The 23,009-nt window shown below is 42.6% G+C and overlaps 8 protein-coding genes across 8 annotated transcripts; 4 read left to right on the top strand and 4 right to left on the bottom strand.

Moving 5' to 3' along the window:
- Positions 1-169: 169 nt before the first annotated feature.
- Positions 170-2,758, top strand: ATC70_000008 (uncharacterized protein; the record flags this gene model as incomplete). The annotated part of the gene is made up of 6 exons (XM_064819430.1): positions 170-359; positions 421-465; positions 527-1,196; positions 1,249-2,146; positions 2,201-2,371; positions 2,423-2,758. The coding sequence occupies 6 exons, from the start codon at positions 170-172 to the stop codon at positions 2,756-2,758; spliced, it is 2,310 nt and encodes a 769-aa protein (XP_064677565.1).
- Positions 2,759-3,683: 925 nt separating this feature from the next.
- On the bottom strand, positions 3,684-7,400 carry ATC70_000007 (uncharacterized protein; the record flags this gene model as incomplete). The annotated part of the gene is made up of 1 exon (XM_064819429.1): positions 3,684-7,400. One exon carries the CDS (start codon positions 7,398-7,400, stop codon positions 3,684-3,686), a length of 3,717 nt encoding a protein of 1,238 aa, XP_064677564.1.
- A 425-nt stretch (positions 7,401-7,825) lies between these two features.
- ATC70_000006 (uncharacterized protein) lies at positions 7,826-8,845 on the bottom strand (the record flags this gene model as incomplete). The annotated part of the gene is made up of 1 exon (XM_064819428.1): positions 7,826-8,845. The coding sequence occupies one exon, from the start codon at positions 8,843-8,845 to the stop codon at positions 7,826-7,828; it is 1,020 nt and encodes a 339-aa protein (XP_064677563.1).
- Positions 8,846-12,027: 3,182 nt separating this feature from the next.
- Positions 12,028-14,448, top strand: ATC70_000005 (uncharacterized protein; the record flags this gene model as incomplete). The annotated part of the gene is made up of 6 exons (XM_064819427.1): positions 12,028-12,142; positions 12,200-12,295; positions 12,354-13,653; positions 13,707-13,791; positions 13,846-13,934; positions 13,986-14,448. The coding sequence occupies 6 exons, from the start codon at positions 12,028-12,030 to the stop codon at positions 14,446-14,448; spliced, it is 2,148 nt and encodes a 715-aa protein (XP_064677562.1).
- Positions 14,449-14,497: 49 nt separating this feature from the next.
- Positions 14,498-14,854, top strand: ATC70_000004 (uncharacterized protein; the record flags this gene model as incomplete). The annotated part of the gene is made up of 1 exon (XM_064819426.1): positions 14,498-14,854. The coding sequence occupies one exon, from the start codon at positions 14,498-14,500 to the stop codon at positions 14,852-14,854; it is 357 nt and encodes a 118-aa protein (XP_064677561.1).
- Positions 14,855-15,487: 633 nt separating this feature from the next.
- ATC70_000003 (uncharacterized protein) lies at positions 15,488-16,291 on the bottom strand (the record flags this gene model as incomplete). The annotated part of the gene is made up of 1 exon (XM_064819425.1): positions 15,488-16,291. The coding sequence occupies one exon, from the start codon at positions 16,289-16,291 to the stop codon at positions 15,488-15,490; it is 804 nt and encodes a 267-aa protein (XP_064677560.1).
- A 4,328-nt stretch (positions 16,292-20,619) lies between these two features.
- Positions 20,620-22,062, top strand: ATC70_000002 (uncharacterized protein; the record flags this gene model as incomplete). Its single annotated transcript, XM_064819424.1, has 2 exons — positions 20,620-21,392; positions 21,483-22,062. The coding sequence occupies 2 exons, from the start codon at positions 20,620-20,622 to the stop codon at positions 22,060-22,062; spliced, it is 1,353 nt and encodes a 450-aa protein (XP_064677559.1).
- A 237-nt stretch (positions 22,063-22,299) lies between these two features.
- Positions 22,300-22,774, bottom strand: ATC70_000001 (uncharacterized protein; the record flags this gene model as incomplete). Its single annotated transcript, XM_064819423.1, has 2 exons — positions 22,300-22,650; positions 22,724-22,774. 2 exons carry the CDS (start codon positions 22,772-22,774, stop codon positions 22,300-22,302), a joined length of 402 nt encoding a protein of 133 aa, XP_064677558.1.
- Positions 22,775-23,009: the final 235 nt, after the last annotated feature.

The following is a 23,009-nucleotide window of genomic DNA, read 5'->3' as shown; positions in this document are numbered from 1 at the left end:
TTCAAATCCAACTGTCAAATTAGGTTTCTTTTTGGATAAACTCACACAGTTATATTCCATGTTTGCTTGCACTGAGAATAATCGCATTCTTTCCTACAGTATAAATAAGGGCCTCCTGGCTGGCCTCCTTCACCGTCATCTCTCGTCTTTTCTCTCTCTCTTATCATCTATGGCTGGCGGTATCTTGCCTAATACACTCTCGGGTCATTCCGCTCAACTATTGGCTGCTCGGTCTGTGTCCTCCTATCCTGCTGGTGCTACAACATGTGAAACGCAGGTCTGCAAGAACACGGCTCATTCCATTCTTCATGATCTGGATCTCAATGTTGATCCGTGCAGTGATTTCTACCAATATACATGTAAGCTGCTTTAGCGCTGTTGTATCACGCCACAACTCACATCTTGAATATCCATTGCCAGGTGGAAATTGGATCCAGGATCACCAAATCCCTGACTCTGAATCATGTAAGGCTTTTGTAGGAATCAAATCAATACATAAATAGACTTACCACTCTCTTTCAAACAGCTGTTGGTAGTTTCAACAATCTTCACAATGCCAACCTGGATGGCCTTGCTGTTATGTTGGATGGTACTTATGAGGACCTTCTTCAAGGCATTCCCAACCGAGAAAACTCTATTCTGGACGATACGCAAATCGACAAGGACCGTGATAACTTTAACAAGATCAAGGATTACTACAGATCCTGCATGGACGAGGGCACCATCAATAGCTTAGGCCCTACTCCCATCTACCCCGAACTCTCTCAACTGCTCTCCAAGCTCGGTTACAACCAGGACTTTGTCGATAGTCGCTTTACCTCGGACCATGTGCATCAATTCACAGACGCATTGATCCATCTCGGTACACAAGGTGTTGAAAGCTTGATCTCGTATGGCGTGGGTATTGACGATCAATCGCCTGATGAGAGTGTCATCGTTTTAGACCAACCTTCCTTGGGCCTGCCTTCTCGCGAGTACTATGAGCAGCCTGAAATCATTGACAGCTATCGAGCTGGTCTCACCTCTTTGATCAAAGCTGTCTTGGGTCAGCCTCAAGGAGACACTGCTACTGATAACTTGCGTCGTGACAAGATGAGAGAGCACAACTTGATGATGTTGAACGACGTGGATATTGAGTACATGGTGGATAGATTCATTGAGTTTGAGTCGCATTTAGCCAAGTTGACCTTGCCAAAGTAAGTTTCTCTCAAATCAAATAATCCCCATATACCGACTAACTCTGTACAGTGACCAACTTCAAAATCCAATTGACCTGTACAATCCCAAGTCGATTGCTGAACTCCACCAAATCTATCCTATTGTTGACTGGATCCAACTCTTGAGACACTTTACGCCTAGCGATGTCTCTTTGCCTGGCCGTGTTATCGTCTCTACACCTCGTTTCATGAAGGAACTGACTGACTGGTTGATCAACAGCGCTGATCGTGACGATGGCGCTACAACGCAATCCATACGCGAGTTCTTTACCATCAAGACCATCTTGGCCAACGTCGGCAACGTCGACAAGGATACGCGTGAAATCTACCGCAACATGAACAGCAAGATTGCCAGTGGTACGACAGCTCCTCCCGAACGTTCGCGTGTTTGTGTCCGTGCCACTAGCAATACGTTTGGTCAACTCCTGGGCCGCTACTTTGTCATGAAACACTTTGGTGGTGAGGTCCAACGTGAGCAAGTGGCTTCCTTTATCAACAACATTCAATCTACGTGGTCTGAGCGTTTGAATCAAGTGGACTGGTTGGATGCTGTTACACGGGCCAAGGCGGTCGAAAAGGTCAACAAGATCAATCACAAGGAAGCTTATAGTGTGGTGACTCCAGACGTGCGTTCTGCTGACTCGTTGGCCAACTACTATGCTGACATCAACATTGATGTGATCAACTTTTATGGCAACCAAAAGTCTGCTCTCTTGTGGGACATCAATAAGAATTGGAATCAAATCGGTCAAAAGGTGGACAAGTCCGTCTGGCACATGGATCCTCATGAAGTCAATGCTTACTATTCTCCCGTCTTTAATGAGATTGTCATTCCTGCTGGTATATTGCAGTCGCCTTTCTATCACTCTGAATTGCCTAGCTATCTCAATTACGGTGGTATTGGTGCTGTTATTGGCCATGAATTTACAGTGAGTGGCATAGAATGGACTTATTATAAGATGACATTAACCCAAACGACATAGCATGCCTTTGATAACTCTGGCCGTCTTTACGATGGTGATGGCAAATTAAACACTTGGTGGTCAGATACTACGTCCGAGGCTTTCGAGGCAAGAAGTCAATGCTTTATCAACCAGTACAACTCCTTCTCCGTCCAAGGGCCCAACAATACGTCTTACAATGTCAATGGAAAGGTATTATGAAATGTTGTCATGCTTGTACCCTAGTCTAATTATTACCTGCAGATGACTCTCGGCGAAAACTTGGCTGACAATGGTGGTGTCCATGCTGCTCTTACTGCCATGCGCAAATCTTTGCAACAGAATCCCGATCAAAACATGATCCTTCCTCAACTGGATCACTTGTCTCCCGAACAGTTGTTCTTTATCAACTTTGGTCGTGTCTGGTGTTCTAATATGCGTCCTGAAATGGCTGTCCAAAGAATCCGTGGTGATGTCCACTCGCCTGCTAAAGTCAGAGTCAATGCTGCTGTTCAGAACAGCCCTGATTTCGCTGAAGCTTTCAAGTGTGTCAATAAGGAACAAGGCATGAATCCTGCCAACAAGTGCTCCATCTGGTAGTTGGCTTACACTTCATCTATCTATCTATATACAAACTTATGCGATAACAAAACTAAACGATATAACATTTAATAAACTATGTTTTGACTCATAACAAACAGGCTTGATGTGGTTTACCTACTGACTCCATACTTACGGCGCTTGAGTGCAACGTCAGGTTTATTGATTCATACAGTACAAGCATGCTCATAAATTCTGAGCAAAGAAGAAAAACGACAAGCCCGAAAGTGTATCAATGCAACGCATACTGCCTACATACCATATTGAAATGCTTCAAATCATAATTAGGAAGCTGCGATTACCTTTTTTTTTTTGGTTGTGACCCAGGCTGATTAACGCTGTCAGGTATGAAAATTCCCAACAAAATCAAAAGAAAGTATTCAAGCTAAGCGATAATTCTGTAAGTTTATGATTCTCATACAATCAACATCTCAATCATCATTGTCATCATCAAAAAGGCTTTTAGGTCAGTCAGCAGCGCAAAATTAATTCAAACTCAGAATTTTCTTTTCTGTTCAGATTGACCAAACTTTGGGACTTTTCGACTTGATTGAACTATTTCGTGAGATTCGACTATGTAAGTTGTGATAATTAGCCCGTACCTCCTAATACATTCTTGAAGTACTTTTCAAGGCTCTTCCAATCGTGCTAATTGTAATAGGCGTTTTGAATAAACTTATTGAACAATTCTATAAAATACGAAATGAGGTTTTGGCCAAAATGTCAAAATTTTGCATAGTAAGACCTCATAAAAGTGGATTCAGAAGTTGCTTTGGGTCGAGAGAAGCATTTTGATTCAATATCATAACATAATAAATGTTTTTTTTTATAAGGAAGTAGGCACTTCTGTTTTTATTTAAAGTCCTTAAATCGTCACCTAATATAGAGGGAGGGGATATAAAGACTGGAGGATATAAGGGGAAGCTCAGATAATTGTATCGAAGGAAAGTTGGGAGTCTAAATTGAGGAGAGTACGATGAATGGAGTGGATGACAGTAGACGGGATGAAAGGGACGTGCTGGAAAACTTGGCGGTAATGAGCAGACCAGATAGCCTGTTGGATGCAAGCAAAGACCTGGAACACGGATAATGCAGGAAAAAGTTCATGAGATGAGCGGTCAATATCGAGGCGAAGGTGGAGGATGGCAATGTATTCCTCGTACGCAAAGTAAGAGAATCGAGGTGAGATGTAAAGAGAGAGAGTTTGTCGCCAGACGTCCAATTTTCGAGGACAGGAAAAGAGGAAGTGCTCAGTATCTTCGATGATGGTGGGGATTGTGGATGACGAAGACTGACAGTGAGGACAGTACGGGGTAAATGAATCGCGAAGCCGTTGATGTAATAATTGACGAGTAGTAACTTTTTCATGAAGGATCCGGAACCAAGTATTGCGAGCATTCAAAGGAATCTGGAGAGTCCAAAACTGCTTCCATTTGGCAACACCTAAAGGGGACGAATAAGAGGAAGGGTTAGTGTGAAGGGGGAGGGATTTGAATCCTTGATTAGTAGGGAGGGATAAAAGGAATGAATGAGACTCAAAAGAAAATGAAGTTGCCAATAAAGAGAGTAGAAGGGTGGATACGAGGCTGATACTATCGGAATAGTTGGTGATGGTGGAGAGGTCGATATGTGTGATGTTTGGACGAGGGACAAGGAGCAACATGTTGAAGTGAATGAAGTTGGTGAGCAGTAGGTTTTGAGCCTGAAGAAAATTGATAGCGCGTAAGCTGGTGGGTTGGTGGGGTAGGCCAATGACCGAAGTGCGAAGTTGAAGAGCTTGAGTGGTGGTATCAAAGATGAAAACATCATTACCTGTAAGTTGAAGCACTCTGGGGTAGTGTTTTACCACTTCCTTTGGTGAGCGAAATGTAGGCGATAAGCTATGGTTGGGTGGAAGGTTATGTTCAACCAAGGTCGAAAATGGCAGGCGTAGACAAGTACTGAAGGAAACATGACAGACACCAAACTTACGAACAATGGTATCTACGGCGCGAAGAATGTTGTAGAGAGGAGCGATGACCTTTCTGGCGCTTGATGGCCTACAGGCAGGAAAGAGGAGAGACCAGTGGTAGGTGGGGTATGAGGGAGTAGCGAGGAAGAAGTTGAGGATGACACGGAGATAAGGAAGAGAAGTCTTGGTAGGAGGAGTGGGATCGGATGGGTGCAAAAGTGGATGAAGCCAGCGCCACTGAAGGGCGTTGATCTGCACAGCAGGATCCAAAAGACCAAGGCCGCCATGAGAACGAGGGAGGCAGAGAGTAGCGAAAGAGAATCGAGTTAGTTTGGCATTTTGGTTAACGAACGAGGCGCCCAGCTGTTGTAGCTTGTGAATATCGTTAGCCGAAAAAGGAAACAAGCGTGCAATATGCCACACTTTAGAGAACAAGAGTGAATTGAGAACAGTAACCCGTCCTCGAAAGGTAAGGTTGCGTACCGAATGAAGGCGACAAAAGTCCCGGAGACGAGTGAGAAGAGCATCGAAATATGAGTTCTTTTGAGCGGTAGATGAACAAATAGGGTATCCGAGATAGATGATGGGAGCGGTAGCATTCTGGTCATGCCAAGACGAGATACCAGACGCGCGAAGGCCGAGAATCCAGGATTCGTGCGGTACACCAGAGAGAGACAATGCTTGCGTCTTGTGATAGTTGAGAGAGGCATTGGACGCGGCGGCATACTTATTTATCAACTGTTGAAGTTGGTGGAATTCACTAAGATCGTTGAGGAAAACTAGTGTGTCATCGGCATATGCCAGGACTTTGACTGGATCTGCGAGAGGAACATTGTCAGCGAGAGGGGAGGAAAAACGAGGATTAGTGGCTGCAATGCGTGTAAAGTCAAACCCAAGTATGTTTTGATGTTGGTTGATGGCACGGAGGAAGGGGTCGAAGATGATATTGAAAAGCAAAGGACTGATAGGGTCACCCTGTCTCATACCACGTTGGGTTGGAAATGCTTCAGAGAGAAATCCGTTGATGTTGACCCGTACCTGCGTGTTAGTAAACAAAGAAAGCAGTGATGAGATTAGAGAAGATGGCATGTTAAAAGCTGTGAGTACAGCGGTGAGGTACTCCAAGTTGACACGGTCATATGCTTTTTCTTGATCTAACAACAAGGCGATTGACGTAGAATGGGTGGCAGTGGCGAGGGACAGAGCGCAATGTAGGGTCATGGCTGGTTCGCCAATAAAGCGATGGGGCATGAAGCCGGATTGTGAGGTGGTCAATCGTGTGCCAAAGTGGAGCATGAGCCGAGCATTCAACAGCCGAGTGAAGATTTTGGCATCACAACAGATAAGACTAATGGGACGCCAGTTCTGCAACAAGGCAAGATCACCTTTCTTAGGGAGCAAGACCAGACAAGTTTCTTGCCACGATTGCGGGAATACGCCGTTTGACAAGGCGTCAGAATAAACACGGAGAGCAATGGCAGCGGTGAGTGGGTGGGTGAAAAGCAATTGTATTATGGCATATGGTAGGGAGTCAATGCCAGGACTAGATTGTTTAGGGGCCCGAGTACCGGCTTCGACTAATTCATCGAGGGTAAATGGAGCACATAATGACGGGTGGTCTGAATCTAGAATTTTGTCAGTATGAGGAATCTGATTAGTAAAGTAGCGAATCGCTTCGGTGTCCACTATATCCGCAGTGTAGAGCCGTTCGTAGTAAGCTACCGCAGCTGCCTGTTTGTCCTTTGTAGTCGCACAATCGGAGGAGGAGATGGGGTGTTGAAGAGTGGGGATGGCTCGTTGTTGGGATCGCTGGGATGTAAGACGCTTGAGGAAACCAGCGGATTTCTCCCCGTGTTCACGCCATTTGATGCCGGAGCGTAAAGCTTGAATATCAGCCAATTCTTGTTGTAGGTTACCTATCATTGATTCGATCTTGGGAAGGCGATCATTGCGTACTTGAGTCGTTTTGTAGAGTCGTATCAGCTTGTTCCGCTTGCTTTGGAGACGACGAAGTAGACGGCGACGCCATTCCGATTGACGACGACTACAAGATTTGGCTACCTGTCGAGTTAATTCCTTGATTTGATCCCAAATGACTTGTGGAGTGAGATCATTAGCATTGGAAGCGAGAAGGGTGTGGAAATCGTCAAGCTTTGTGAACAGGCGTTGGCAGAAGTATTCGTTGTGGACTAATTGTGGATTGGCTCGCCACAGACCTTTACCGAGATCTGGATTATCAAAAGTTAGTTGGGTAGACAGCATCGCATGGTCAGTCCAGTCCGAGTGGACAAAGTGGACAAACTGGTCAGTACGGAAGTCCATCAGTTGAGGATTCAAGAACATATAATCGATGGTAGTGAACGTAGTGTTGCGACGAAAGGTAGGTACTTGAGGTTCGTGGATTAATTCATGAGTACTTTCCTGATAGTAGTGGGTGAGCATCGAATGAAATAGCCATTGTGATTGAATGCTAGCTGGTTTGACAATAGATGGTGGACGGTATTGGCGGAAATTGTAATTAAAATCACCAACGACTATAGATGGGGCATCGGTGACATTAGACAGGTGATTGTTGTGTAGACCTTCCGCCGTGTTCATGTTGGTGACGAGAGTTTGGAAGAAGGAGCGTTGAAGTAACTGATCATAAAAGATATATCTATCTGGAGTAGTGACGGGTGCATAGATATTCATGATCTTCAGGGGAGGAAATAGGTTAGTAGTGTGGGAAATGGTACAATATATGATTCGACCATCATCCGAGACGAAGATGGGATTGATATGAATATTAGGGTGAAGACTTACTATCCCGCAATGGGATGACCATATAGAAGATGTTGCTTGGAGTTGTAAGTCGAGGCGAGCTTGGGTATTGGGATCGGAAGCGTGGGTTTCTTGAAGGCAGAGGATGTGTGGTTGTTGATCATAAGATTGACGTAGGAATCGACAAAAGGCTTGGCTGTTGGGGACGTTTGATGGTTTAGCAAGGCTACGGCAGTTGAGACTACGAATAATCAAGTTAGTGTGTTTGTTAGAAGAATGAGGAGCAGATACCGGGGGGACATAAACATTATCAGGGGATGCAGAACGTTGATTTAAAGGCTGTGATGAGGATTCACTCATTCAAGAGAGTCATCGGTGTCTGAGTGGTTGGGATCATCGTAAAATTCCTCAGTAATCTCCATTGCATTGGTTTCAACGACGTTGCCTAGACGATCAACCAACTGGCGTGAGCGTAACTTGGTGGCGTAGACGGGATCAAGGAGCAATTGACCAACGGCAGAATGAGGGTCCATAGCACGTTTGGCAGGACGAGGAAGCAGTTCAGCAGAGAGATCTTGAGCAGTGACGAGAGGTATCCAGTTTTGGGCCATGAAAAATTTGAGGACGCCGGGGACAGTATGTTTCTTGATGTAGCGCACAGTACGGATGCATCGGTCAGTGTGAAGGGCGGCAGCAATACGGGTTAGTTGGGGAGCAGGCATGTCAGCAAATTGGGGATCGGCTACATGTGTATGGTCAAGCGGGTTAAAGTCTGGGACTTCAGTCAGTTCACCGGCGGCTAAGAGTTGAAGTATATCCGCCTTGTATGCAGTGTGGATCAGGATGGTGGAGATGTTGCGAGCAGGAAAAGTGACATCTAGAATACGTTTGCTATCGATGCCGATGGCAGCGAGGGTAGCACGATATTCGGTGTGAGTCATACGATGAGCACGATGGAGGTGCAGAACAGTGTAGTTGGAATTTTCAGTGGCAGGTTGAGGAGGTTGAAGTGTACGGAGAGCATGTTCGCGGCGGCGCTTGTTAGAGGCAGCGGAGGGACGTTTGAGGACTTGGCTCCACTGGGGTGGGTTGTTGCGGGGTTGTTGAGCCTGAGCCTGAGCCTGAGCGGCAGGGACCACAGGTGTAATTGGGATAGCGGCGATGGGGGGTTGAGCAGTTACGGGTGCAGGAGAGCGGATAAGCTTCTCGAGATTGTTGATGATGGAGTGAAGATCATTTACTTCTTCTCGGAACTGAGCGTTCAGGGCTTGCTGGGCTTGTTGAGCACGTTCGAAAATGTCGAGACGGGAGTGTAAGGCTTTCACCGACTCGACGAGAGCCTGGATGGTGGTTTGATCGATCACAATGTTTGACATGCTGATCAAAGTTGCAATGTTTGTTGTTACTATCGCTTTTTCAGGGATTTTTCTTACAGTGGTGATTCAAACTATGTAAAAATTTGAAAAGCGGAAGAAAGGTGATAACATAATAAATGTTCAGTACTTTTGCACTTTATAACCCTAATATGGAATCTGAGTTTCAAGGCATCTATCTGGCCTGGCTCATATCATAACATAATAAATGTTCAGTACTTTTGCACTTTATAACCCTAATATGGAATCTGAGTTTCAAGGCATCTATCTGGCCTGGCTCATATCATAACATAATAAATGTTCAGTACTTTTGCACTTTATAACCCTAATATGGAATCTGAGTTTCAAGGCATCTATCTGGCCTGGCTCATATCATAACATAATAAATGTTCAGTACTTTTGCACTTTATAACCCTAATATGGAATCTGAGTTTCAAGGCATCTATCTGGCCTGGCTCATATGAGAATAATGATTTTACAATCAATCAACAAAAACCACTGTAATTTCTACCCTCTTTCCTCTGCTCAATGCTGTCAATGTTTTATTTGAGCGACGTCTCAGAGCCTCAGATATTTCATTACTTACTGCAGACATTTTATGCAACCCATGCATTGTCAATGTCCAGACTAACGTTATTAAATATAGAATGCAATAAAATATCATTATGAACGATATAGAAGGCAATAAAATATCATTATAAACGATAGTGCTATGACCTTCCACCTACTTTCTATACGCTTCAAGGGCATTTACTACTGTATTGCCTTATAAAAAGGTCATGAGTTTTCCAGCTGGCCCTACCAGCCAAAATTAATTTAAACCCAGAATCATAGTCTGTTCCAGATTGGACAAATTTTGATGATTCTGGACTCGATCGAGCTATTTTTGCAGATTCGACTAAGTGAAGTATGATAATCACCCCATGCTTCCTTAAGCTTTCCTGGAGTACTTTTCAAGGCGCTTCCAATGGTACTAAGTAAAATAGATGTTTTGAATACACTTACCAAATGATTTGTAAAAATATGAAAAGAGGTTTATGGCCAAAATGTCGAAATTTTACATATCAAAGTCCCACAAAGATGATTTCAGAGGTTGCTTTGGATTGATAGAAACATTTTGATTCAAGATATACCATAGTAAAAGTCTCCATTATCAAGATGAAAAATGCGATCGTTTGATTTTCGATGAAAACCATGAGGGATACCTCATGCTTTTTGGTCGATTTTTGACCATGTTTTTTTGATCCCCAAAAAGTCGAGCAAAAGTGTCAGAAAGTAACTGCCAGATGAAAGCAACCATTTGGGACTATTCTGACGATCTAAAACGGCCTTGAACGCAAGAAAATTCAGCTCAAATGCACTCATATTTTGCTGTATTAGGGACACTAAGGATTAAAAATTGGGAATACCAGTATGCTGCTTGCCCGTATATGAAGTAGCTACGTGTATATGGATGTAGAACATCACATAAGAATCAGATCCACAGATAATATGAAAGGTTACTATGTGTAAGTGGAAGGTCAAAATGAAAGTAGCAGTATTTTGATAAAATACGCAAGAGCAATCAGTAGCACGAGCTGCCGCTGCGCAGGTTGGTTCTCTACCTTCGCTACGCTTCGGTGAGAACCATCCGAAGCATAAACACTCATATGATTAGTGATTATATATCAATCAACAATCAGGGTTCCTCTTCTAACATTTTAGCTCTATTAATTTTGGGATATTAGCCAAAGGCCCGCGGCAGCGCGAGCCGTTTGAACGTAGGTTGGTTTCCACCGAAGCGAAGCGTAGGTCAGGAAACCACCCGAAGTGCTGAAAGGCTCGTATACCATAGTAAAAGTCTTCATTTTCAAGGTGAAAAACGCGATCGTGCGATTTTCGATGAAAACCATGAGGGGTACCTCATGCTTTTTGGTCGAATTTTGTTCATGTTTTTTTGATCCCCAAAAAGTTGAGCAAAGGTATTAGCAAGTAAATGCTAGATAAGAACAATCGTTTAGGGCTATTCTGACCATCTAAAACGGCAATTGAACGCAAGAAAATGCGGCTCAAATGCACTCGGATTTTGCTGTATTAGGCGCACTCCTGATTAAAAAGGATAATATACGTATGGCACTTGCCCGTATACGAAGTAGTTACGTGTATATGGATGTGGAGCATCACACAAGAATCAGATCCACAGGTAATATGAAGGGTTTTCATGTGTAAGTAGAGGGTCAAAATGAAAGTATCAGTATTTTGACAAGATACGCAAGGGCAATCGATAGCGCGAGCTGCCGCTGCGCAGGTTGGTTCTTACCGAAGCGAAGCGAAAGTAGAGAGCCACCCGAAGCATAAACACTCGTATACATATAAACAATGAAAAACAATGACATGTGCGTCGTCATGGAAAGAGACAAGTGTAAATGTATAGCATTCTGTATTATTCAATATACTTAATATTGTGCTCAGGTGCCATAAGTATGGAGTCAATAAGTGGTCCATAATTTTCAAGATGGTCCGTATCAGGCCTGCTCTAAATATATTCATTATAGCGCAAAGCAATATAGTTTCTTTTTTTTTGACATAATGGATAGCCCCATACCTTGAATGGAGTCTTCAAATACTAGTCGAGCGCCTCAGCAGAGAAAACTGCACCATGATCTGATGTTGACACTCAAGTATAGGCACTTGTTCTTAAGCATTGATTGCGTGTTGTACACTGTATGCGATTAATCCATTAGAGCAGCCGAGTTAACTAGATTTGAATTGGTTGAGCTCATTGTTAAACAGGACGCTAATGTGGAGACAAATTGTGCTTAACGCAAAGGCTCTTCCCCAATGTACTCTAGCCTATATACTAATATATGATGCTTCTCAAAACTGATGATTCAGGTCCAGATAATCATACAAATGCATCTGTAGGTAATACACGCTTCAGAGACGGCAATATAGCACCTGCAATGCTTTGTTTTGAGCTAACATTGACAATATAGCATTAGATTTAGGTGACATCATAGCAGAATATGACTCCTTCGCAGAATTGGAGCCATGTTGTCAGGCAAGGAGATCCTCTTCCGTTCATGTTGCAATTCTGCATATATCAAAGTCACCTTTTTCAAAAAATTTGAGAGATAAAACGCGCCTCTTTGATCAAGAGCAAAAAGGCCAAGGTTACTCTACAAACCAACACTACGACTTTTAGCATGGAGAAGACTTTTGCATCTCAACTAAACCCACTACTCACTGAATTCAGCCAAAAAGTCGATGATTGCAAGCAGAATGATGGTACACATGTGGATTTCGACCTGTATTTGCAAGGTAAGCTTCTGCACCTTTTGATTTGCTTAAGCATGAAATTGACTCACAAATCTATAGAGTCCACTCCTTTGCAATACTGTACAGACAACGAAAATGCATTCTACAAAAGCGCACACGTAGACTTTCCAGAGGAAATTGCCAGGCAAATTGAACGTAAGAGCACAAACTTACTACATACCAACCGAGTTTATATTAACACATTGATCATTAGAGCCTCGCAGTGACTACAATCTTGGGTTTCTAAAAGCTATCAATCATGTCTGGTTGGCAAGAGGATCATCGTTGTTTCTATGGGACTTTAGTAAGAAGAATTCTAAAGTATTCAGATACGACACCACCCAAGCCATTGAACATGTCGATATTGCAACATTCACAACACACCACGAGCTGGTTGTCACTACTCGAAACCACATCTACCTCCACACCATTTCACCAGGCCAAGACAACATACAGCTATCGCAGGGTGTGGCAGTGGATTCAGAGGGTGTTGTCATGTCAAATTTCGTTACAGCAAAGGAATTAAGACGAGTCTTTATGAAGGGCGATGATGGACATTTGTACGAATTGCATCTTGTATGGACAGACAACACACCAAAAAATGGAAGTCTTAGCTGTCTTACCATGAACCCAATACTGCGCTATTTGACCATGTTCTTCAAATCTCCACCTGTGGCCAGTGTGAAATCTCTGGTATTGGATGAAGCAGGGGAATTGCTGTACATGCTGCTGTCAGATTCCAGCATCCATGTTGCTCAGATTCGTGGCACCACCTACTCGTTATTGAAGCGCTACGAGAGCCAACACTTGGAATCAATTCACCTTGTTCAAGATACCAAAAAGCCTTGTCTCATGGCAGTTGCAAACAACGGCGACAGACTGTTTTTACAGAATGAAAGTCTAGATATCCAGCTCATATTTACCCGACCAGCACCACCCTTGCCCGGATCCATTTTATTCAACAACTTGACCGATCAACATGCTGACTTGGCTTATTATCAGCAAGGCGTTTTTGCTACTGTCTTGGCCAAATCAGAAAAGAAGTACTTTGTGTTGACCAACACAAGCGTCGCATCGGTCAAGGAATCAAAGCCTGTGTTGGTGGAGGATTTCTATTATGAAAAGCTGGACGACAAAGTGTGGTCTATCATGGAAGGAGGAAAAGCCAGACACACAAGATTCAACATGAAATCGACATTAGAGCCTATGGATACTTCAGATCGCCAGATTTCAGCATTGACGAAACGAGGCATCATCCACTACAATAAGCAACACATTACAGATTATTTTCAACACGCATTGCAATCGCCTTCACCTGAACATTTGAACAAGTTTGAAGAGCGTTATGGTGCCATTGAGACTGGTTATATAGCTCATGTGTTGGCCTGTTCAGCAAAGCAAACTCCATATGTCATTGACTTTATTCGACAATGCACAGTACGACAAGAAGGCCTGCTGCTCTATTTTGCTCGCATCGTTCAGGATATCTGGACGGTCGATATCAAAAATGAAAAGTAGGTACAGACTAGCATGAGATGAAGTTCTTCGAATCTAACAGACTTGACAGAGTCCCTAAAGAAAAGTTTCTGGTGGTTCAGGAACGCCTCCGAGCACTTGCCGATGTATATCAACAATACGACATTCCAGCAGCAGTAAGTTATGCAGTGAAAAGCACATTGAACACAACGATTGACGAGCACTTGTAGGATGACATGGATCTTGTGTTGAAGACTATGGAATTCATTTCGTTGATATGCTTTGCTAATGATTTAGAATGGGAACAAATTGTAGCAAGGTATGGAAGAGGGTGTATTGCAAATAGCTGACTGCTGATATATAGATCTAGGTTTGACAAAAACTGGGTTGTCAGCAAGTTTAGTGATGTCGTTACAACGGTGAAGGGCGCCAACTTGATCCAGGATATTGTTTACAAGGCTATAAAGACATCGAAACTTGCAAATGCTTCCAACAACTACAGCTTTATCGGTAACTTTTTAAACAGCAATTGCTCCAACCTCTTGGGCACAGAACAAGTGATTTACTTTAAGGGTGTCGAAAATTTATATGCTGCACAAAATAATACAGATGCCAACGACAAGAAGCAGGCATTGGCATTAGCTATTGGACATTTCAAGAGCGTGGTCGGCATTTGCGATGCTCCTCGTATTAAAGCGCTCGCACAAAAGTTCTGCGACTTGGGAGATCACCATTCTGCTGTCGATCTTGCATTTACAAGCTATTCACAAGCAGGGTTGACACTCGATCAACTTGAAGCATTTGTGCTGCACATTATCAAGGAAGCCAATTGACACACAACACCAGCAACATGCGATTGATGTGATTGCCAGTGCACTGGAAATGACGAGCAACCAAGACTATCATTATCATATTTACGAATGGCTTACCAACAATGAACACAACCACATCTTAACCTGTTTGCAAGCACCTACACTCTTTGACTTTATTAACACACGCACGCTCGATCCTCGTCAGCGACTGATTCTTCTCGAGCTGTACTATGCCCATCGAAATGAAATTGCCAAATCTGCCGATGCTGTCTATCAATTAGCGACTGAAGCAGACCAAGTTGGATTATTACAACGCGTACAAGCATTGAAGAAAGCTTGTGAATATTTACCTCAAGCCGCTGGGTTCAGCCAAGAGAAATGTCAAGCTATTTCAACGCAAATACAAAGTGGCACAAGTGCAATATGAGATTTTCGAGTTACTGCATGAGCAAAAGCACCCTGACAAGAAGGTACTTGATAATCTAAGCGCTCGACTTGTTCCTGAATACGACTTTGTTGCGATGTGCTTATACCCAATCATTGTACGAAGAAGGATTGAGCTTGCTGGATATATTGGAGAGTATAATTGGGATTTTGCACGACTTGCTTGGAGAATATCATTCAATCATCGAGTGCAGCTCAAGAACAAGTACAGTCGAAATTAAATGCCTTGGCCAAGAAATTGTTCCCATCCATCTCATCATTCCAGTGTGTAAGTGTACTTGACAGGGTTGTATTCTCAACATCATATTAACGTTTTTTTTTATCATCTAGATATCGTTTACCAGATCTTGCAAGCACAGTGCACACCTCTTTCCCTCACCAGCGTTGCGACAATACCGCCTGCTTAGAAATTTCACCAAGGCTGCAAGCATATATCAATGGTTGTCCAAGTCAAGAAGATTTTACGACAATGGCTACAGCACTGCTTGTGCATTAAGCATGCATGCTTCGATAGCATTGATAGCATTGTAGCTTTTGTCTCATTGTTGCTGTCATGAAGAGCATTGGATCAAAAGGACGAGCATGTATCTTGGAAAATCTGTAGGCAATACAAATGTCAAACGAGTCGATTGACCCAATTTTTCATTTTATTCATGCTTTTTAAAGGTAATTTTCTCGTCGTCGCATTGACGTCCACACCCTGATTTAGAGCGTCCAATTTCATCAGATGCTTGAATCCAATAGAGATGCTGATCAGCGACATATAGTATTCAGGTTTACGCTTATCCGTGATTCTGTAAGCCAATTTCCATGACAATCTCTGGTTGGCTAAATGTGGTGATACTTGAAGAATATGAAGGCCTTCTTTCTGTGCAGAAAGCTTTTTTGCGTTACCATGGTAATACACAGAAGCTAAATCAGAAGGCGTGTTTGTGTAGCATGGTTGCTTAGCAACGGATATTGATGATGACGATGAGGAGGACGAGCAGCTGCCAACCAAAGTACCTGATGTGGATGACGCGATTGATACTGAGGAAGATTGAATATCACAGCTAGCATAGTCTATTGCCATTGAGCGGACGACTGGATAGGCTTTGTCTGTATAATAGCGTCTTGCCATGGGTTGATAGGATGTGTATAATGTGGTCAAAGACACTGGGCAGAAATGGCTAAATCCAAATCGAGTGGTCATTTTGCTCTTGCCTTCTTGATCTATCGTCAGGGACAATTGGGTGGCTGGTAATCGATAATATTCTAGGATATAGAGACTGATTCGACGCAATTTTGAGGATACCGACATACATGTCCTTAATGCCTTGATATCAATTGAGGATTGTGAGAGGATAAGGGTGATGATTTCTTCAGGCAGAGCCTCTAGTAATGGTGCCTTGTTAGGTACAGCTTCATATACAATTGCCATTGTGAAGAAAGAGGGATCCATAGGATCAAAGGGGCTGTTTTATATGCTTTTCCCTTGTAATACAATTGATAAATAAGGAAATGTAAGAACGCTGAGAATGGACAGAAGGAGAAAAATGTGAGAATGAAACTGCCTTCACAAGGGCGCAGACATTCTCTCCTATAAGATGAAATGCGTCGCTACCTCATTCATGATGCTATCACGTAGAATAATGCTATCATTGTTTTTATATATATACAAAAGCATTTCGATTTGATCTAATCTGATCTGGTCTTCTTGCTGGATCAATAATGAAAAGCGCCATGTGAGCAATGTGACAGATGACTACGCATTTGCTTGAATTTCAAATAATTGTAACATTGCACAGATCCAGGGAAAAGTTTGATTATGTTACTAGAACACGCCAGCATTGAAGCCTATATCATAATGGTCCACTTCGATCGCTTCACTTACAGCATAGTATATTCCATTTTCTTAATTAGGATAAGCAGCACATCGCTAACGATAATGCTGATATCGTAGTGCTTTAACAGGCACTGATGTACACAAATGCTATTCACGCAAAGCAAGACATAGTAAAAGTTTTGTTGGAAAATTGAGATGAATCACTAGAACCGTTATCAAGCCAGGGATTGATCTATTGTCACTTTTCAAATGTCTTGATAGCCCTCCCTTATGGTTCTATATATCTCTTGTCAATGGCTTGAAAGCTGCCATACTGGCTGAGAATTCAGATCATCTGTGCAAAGTTTGTGCAATAAACCAGACATTGAACCATATAATGAGAGCACCCAGCATGCCCTGGTATCATTGGAATGACGCCACTTGAACAGATACAGCTTGCCAGTGGAAATGGATATGTTTGTATGGATGAATATCAAGCAATATGGGCATTGTATGCGGGACAATGCTCTTCCAAATGGTTTCAAGTGACCAGCATGCAAATTGACGCTTTCTTCATCTGCTGTTTAATGCACAAGTAATAATTAAATAGGGTTCCCCTCGCTCACAGTAGTAAAAACCATTTTCTCAATGAGGTTTAAAGATGTAGACTAAAGTACAGAGCAAATCTAGCCAGCAATTTTGTATATAAAACTACAAGCAAACGTATGGACACAACTAAAACTAACAGCTTTCAAGCCTTAAGATCTTGACATGTAGGCTTTTCTGAGCCACCGGAATAGCGTTAAACGATTGTACTCGAGTAGCAGCAACTTCCTGGCACGTTTGCTCAACTTTTTGGGGATCCGAAAAACATTGCCAAAAATCGATCAAAAAGCATGATGTACCCCTCATGGTTTTCATCGAAAATCAAACGATCGCATTTTTGACCTTGAAAATGAAGACTTTTACTATGGTATATCTTGAATCAAAATGTTTCTATCGATCCAAAGCAACCTCTGAAATCATCTTTGTGGGACTTTGATATGTAAAATTTCGACATTTTGGCCAGAAACCTCTTTTCATATTTTCATGAATCATTTGATACGTTTATTCAAATCATCTATTTTACTTGGTACCATTGGATGCACCTTGAAAAATACTCCAGGAAAGCCTAAGGAAGCATTTTTTTTTTTTTTTTTTTTGTAGGGGAGACGAGCTCCAGTTTTTATTTAAAGTCCTTAGCCTAAGAAGCATTTTTTTTTTTTTTTTTTTTTTTTGTAGGGGAGACGAGCTCCAGTTTTTATTTAAAGTCCTTTAAATGTCGTGCTGAGGGATAGAAAAGACTGGATATAGAGACAAAGGATCGGATGGAAAATGGGTTGGAAAAAAAAAAAAGGTGACAGAAGAATGAACGAAAAGGTAAAACTGAATACTTACGAATCAAGATTTAACTCGGCATCCAAACGAGCAAGAGAGCGAGCAAGGCGAAGTTGAACGGTGTCAGCGATGAACGGGGTTCGGTCGAAGATCCAGCGCCAATGCGCTTGCCAAATTGTCAAAAGAGTAGTTGCGAATAGTTGAGGAATAGAGAGTTCATTGAACGAGAGAGAGGGATCACGATCAAGAAGAGGGGAAGAACAGAGTAAAGTTTGTTGTAAGAAATGAATCAGATCAACATCAGAGATTGATGGAGAAGCAGAAAGATAGGTGTGATACATGTATCGCCAGACCAGCAACTTGGAGGACAGGAGAACAGAGCATGTGTGATATCCTCCGTGGGAGAGGCAGGGCAGATTGTACAGAGGTGAGAAGGGTGATTGTCAGGAACGCGTAGATGTAGGAGGGCTCTGGTGGGGATTTTTTCATATATAGCCCGATACCAGACCGTGCGAGCAGCAAGGGGAATTGCGAGTGTCCAGAATGAGCGCCATTGAGGAGGTTGGAGAGGAGAAAGAGAGGAGGAGGAAGAGGGTAGGTTTTTGCGTAGTTTTTAAAAAAAGCGGATGCTGTTGAGTGGCAACCGACTACGCGAAGGCGAGGAAGAAGGAGGGACGAAAATGCTACGGCAAAACGCCCGGCCTAAGGAAGCATGGGGTGATCATCATATTTTACTTAGTCGAATCTGCAAAAATAGCTTAATTGGGTCCAAAATTATTATGATTTGTCCAATCTGGAGCAAACTATATGATTCTGGATTTGAATTAATTTTGGCTTGTGGGGCCAGCTGGCAAACTCAATGCCCTTTTCATACTGCAATACAGTAGTAAATGCTCTTGAAGCGTATGAAAAAGTAGGTGGCAGGCCAATAAAGCTATCGTTTATAATGATATTTTATTGCATTTTATATCGTTCATAATGACATCGTCTTGCATTCTATATTTAATAACGTTAATCTGGACATTGACGATTCATGGGCTGCGTAAGATGTCTGCAGTAAGTAGTGAAATCTCTGAGGCTCTGAGACGTCGTTCAAATAAAACATTGACAGCATTGAGCAGAGGAAAGAGGGTAGAACTAACAGTGGTTTTTGTTGATTGATTGTAAAATCATTATTCTCATATGAGCCAGGCCTGACAGATGCCTTGAAACTCAGGTTCGATATTAGGGTTGTAAAGTGTCTAAGGACTGAACATTTACTATGTTATGATATTAACTCAAAATGTTTCTCTAAATCCAATGCTACCCCCTGGAACTTTGTTTGGGAATCTTTCATATGTAAAATCTATACATTTTTGCCCAAAACCTCATTTCATATTTTCTGAAATTGCTCAATAAGTTCAGTCAAAACATCTATTTTACTTGGCATCATTGGAAGCGCCTTAAAAAGCACTCCAAGAATGTATTAGGAAGTACGGGCTGTTCATTACAGCTTGTATAGTCGAGTCTCGAAAAATACATTAAAGAAGTCGAAAAAAGACAAAATCTGGCGAATCTTGAACAGAGAAAAATAAGCTGAGTTTGAAGCAATTTTGGCGGCGGCGGCGGCGCTGCTGCTGGCTGACCCAAATGCGTTTCTGATGATGACGATGATGATTATTAGGGTGCTAAATCAATGAAGATCATGAATTTAAAAGGACAGTCGCTCAAACTGAATACTTTCTTTGCTTTTTTTGGAAAATTTCATATCTGACAACACCAGTCAGCCTAGCTCATCACCAAAATATATGTAATCACAACTTCCTGATTATGATTTGCAGCATTTCAATATATCATGTAGGCAGTATGGGTTTCATCGATTCGTTTCAAAGAGGCTATTGCCATTGGTTGAAAAGCCATTTTGGTATGTGATGAGGACATTTCTAAAATTTGTATCAAGAATAGTCATTGAAAATGATGGCTGCAACATCGTTGATAGTTTCAGACATATAGATCCTCTTCTTTGCTCAGGATTTTGGGAGCATGCTTGTGTATACCTCTAATTGATCACGACGGCACTTTTTTCATGCTATTTGTACGTTGGAATTTATAGATGAGCTTGAAAACCAACAGTGTAACAGAACACTTGGATGCAAGACATCATGGAAGCAGCAATATAAGCGTTCAGCATTTCGCCATTCGAAACTCAATACTGAAAATCTGGGTAAAACTGAATTTCATGGGAAGCACAAAAGAATGATTGCAAATGCATATACAAAATCGAGTTGCACATGGATTGGCTAATGCCATTATCCATCTTGACACTGCCTTATCGTGCTGAGAACACAATGCCCCTCCCACTCTTTAAAAGCACCATGTGAGAATATCCAAAATGAAATGTCCAATCATGCTATTCGCATAAACAAACCTTGACGCCCAACGCTCTCGTTTTTCTTTCCATTTTGGAAACAGGTTTAATATCAACACAACTAGGGTGATTTTATTCCAAAAAGTCACCTTTCCTTTTTTCTCTCATATTACTCTATTTTCTTCCCACTCTTTATTCACAAAGGAATCTACATTTCATCATGTCTTCTGCTTTTATCGATGTAAGCACTCACAATCTTTTGAATTCAAGCAACACCATCAATGAAGAAGAAGAAGAGCAACAAGATCAACAGCAACACTTGGGCCAAGATTTGGCATCTGACTTGAGAAATTGCAGCATTTCATCCGCTGGTAGTATTGACATTGATGGTCAGCCCGTCAGTTCTGATATTCTTGTTGCTCTCCTGGACAGACCCAGCGAAATGAGAGGTTTGGCTGTTTGCAACGCTCAATTCTATGAAGCTCTTGAGCACTATATTACAGAAACCCAAGGTAAAGATGCCTGGCAGCGCTTTCAAGATGTTGTGTATAAACCTCGTGATAAGCTGCCTGACCGCCCGTGGATGAATCAAATCAGTCAATTCTTGGCTTACAATCCTGTGTTTCTGACCAAATTCAAGGAAAGCGTTGGCTATGAAGACGATGAAGTATCAGTCTCTACACTAGATTACACAACCAGTACATTACCGACATCATTTGTACCACCACGCAAACTGACTTCCTCTCAAAGCACTGGTTCAATCAACACAATAGGCAGCAACCATAACGGCGGAGGCGGAGGCGGACGCCGTAGAAGCCGAAGACTATCAAGCATGAGTCTAGGGGCTGCTCCGGATTACAATGACCAAGATAGCATTTTTTTTGAAGATGCACCAAAGGTCACTGAAGAGATGTTTGCCACTGAGGATCAGTTCTATCATCAATACCAACAACAAAAACGCGCCCGCTGGTGGTTTCAATGGCGGAAGAAGACGTCGCTCATCGTATCATTCAATTCAATCTGAGCCTCATCCTACCTTTGTTGAATCCAAAATTGACGAAGTTGACGAAGCCAACATTGAAGTCGAAGCTCAGGAATCAGGCCAAAGAGCGATCATCTAGGGGACTTGCTGGATAGCGAGGATGACGAGCAAGAAGAGGGCCTAGATACAAACCATCTGAGAAACACAAATGACAGAATCAAAGACATTGGAGCAGGCTCTTCAACCCCAACAGGCAGGGGTCGTAGCTCGCGCAATTACTGTGATATGGATTTGATCAAGCTGCGAGAAGACCCTGATTTCCAAACAAGATTACCGCAGACTCATGCTAGTTACTTTCGCAAAGCACAGCACTTGCTGTCCATCGCACCATCCTCGCGTCGCCTCACAGCTACCGTAAGACGCAACTCTATCCTGGAAGATGCTATGCCACCTAGTCCAGTGACTGAATTGGATGAACCTCGCTTTCAGACCTGCTCCGAGATGGATGAAGAGGATGAGGATGGCAACAATCTGGCTCGACTCATTTGCACTACTCGCAGACAGCAGCCTGATGACATTGCTTGGTTAAACAGCGTCATGGAGGCTCTGGCTGGATGGCCTGAATTGGTTGATCGTTTGCATGACATTGTACAGGAATCCCTGGAGGATAATAGCAAGTGAGATTATACCTTGCAGTTGATATTGAATAAAACAAGAAAATTACATATAAAATTGAATTTATGTAGAATAGTTGGGAATTCAAGGCAGTAGCGTTGACACTTGTTTCCCTCCCTTGGGTTGAAGAGAGGCGAACTAGGAGCATATTTGTTTGGTATATGAGCATTGTGTATACGTATGGTAAAAAGGGTCGATAGGAGGGGTAAAGGACATACAAAAAGGGGAAAATAGTTATATAATCTATCTGGATCCCATAAAGCCAGGAATCCAAGAGTTACGCTTATCACGCTTCTCAGTGGGTGAAGTAGGCGAGTTTTCACCATTCTCAACAACAGCTCCACCACCACGAAGAGGTTTAGCGACACGACCAAAGTTCAATGCCATGGAATTTTGAGATTTTTGAGAGCGAGCTTGTTCAAGACGCTCACGGACAGCTTGGAGTTGTGCTTCGAATTTCTGGTTTTGATTGATCAGTTTCTCTTGGGCGTCTTGCAAGAGAGTCTCCAGGCTTTGAATACGCTCATTACGAGCAATCAGCTTGCGCTCTGCAAGAGCAACTTCCTTCTTCAATGACGAATTTTGCTCAACAAGCTATAATAAAACCAGAGAGCGTCAATTATCAAATGGCCAGAGTGCATACGGATGACATGTGGTTGTCTCTTACCTGCTTTTGCACATTGGTGAGTTGCTCCAAATTACGCTCCAAGAATGCCATCTTCTTTTGCTGAGCCTTGTTGTTGCTTGCTCTCAAGACATTGTTGTATTGCTCGCGGGTTCATCCAAAGACATCTCGAGTTCAACGACCTTTTCGCAACGCGTTTGGAGATCTCTCATCAGCACCTTCTTCATGGTCTCAAAGTCGGCCAATTCCTTAGCCATGCTCTTGCGCATACGTTCCAGCTCCTTTTCACGCTCTGACAAGTCGCCGTTTTGGGCTTGAGTAGGCTGAT

This window comes from Mucor velutinosus (genome assembly GCF_035048745.1).
Source record: "Mucor velutinosus strain NIH1002 chromosome Unknown tig00000025, whole genome shotgun sequence".
Classification (NCBI taxonomy): domain Eukaryota; kingdom Fungi; phylum Mucoromycota; class Mucoromycetes; order Mucorales; family Mucoraceae; genus Mucor; species Mucor velutinosus.
Note: the sequence above shows the minus strand (reverse complement) of the source record. Positions and strands in the feature narration are given on the sequence as shown.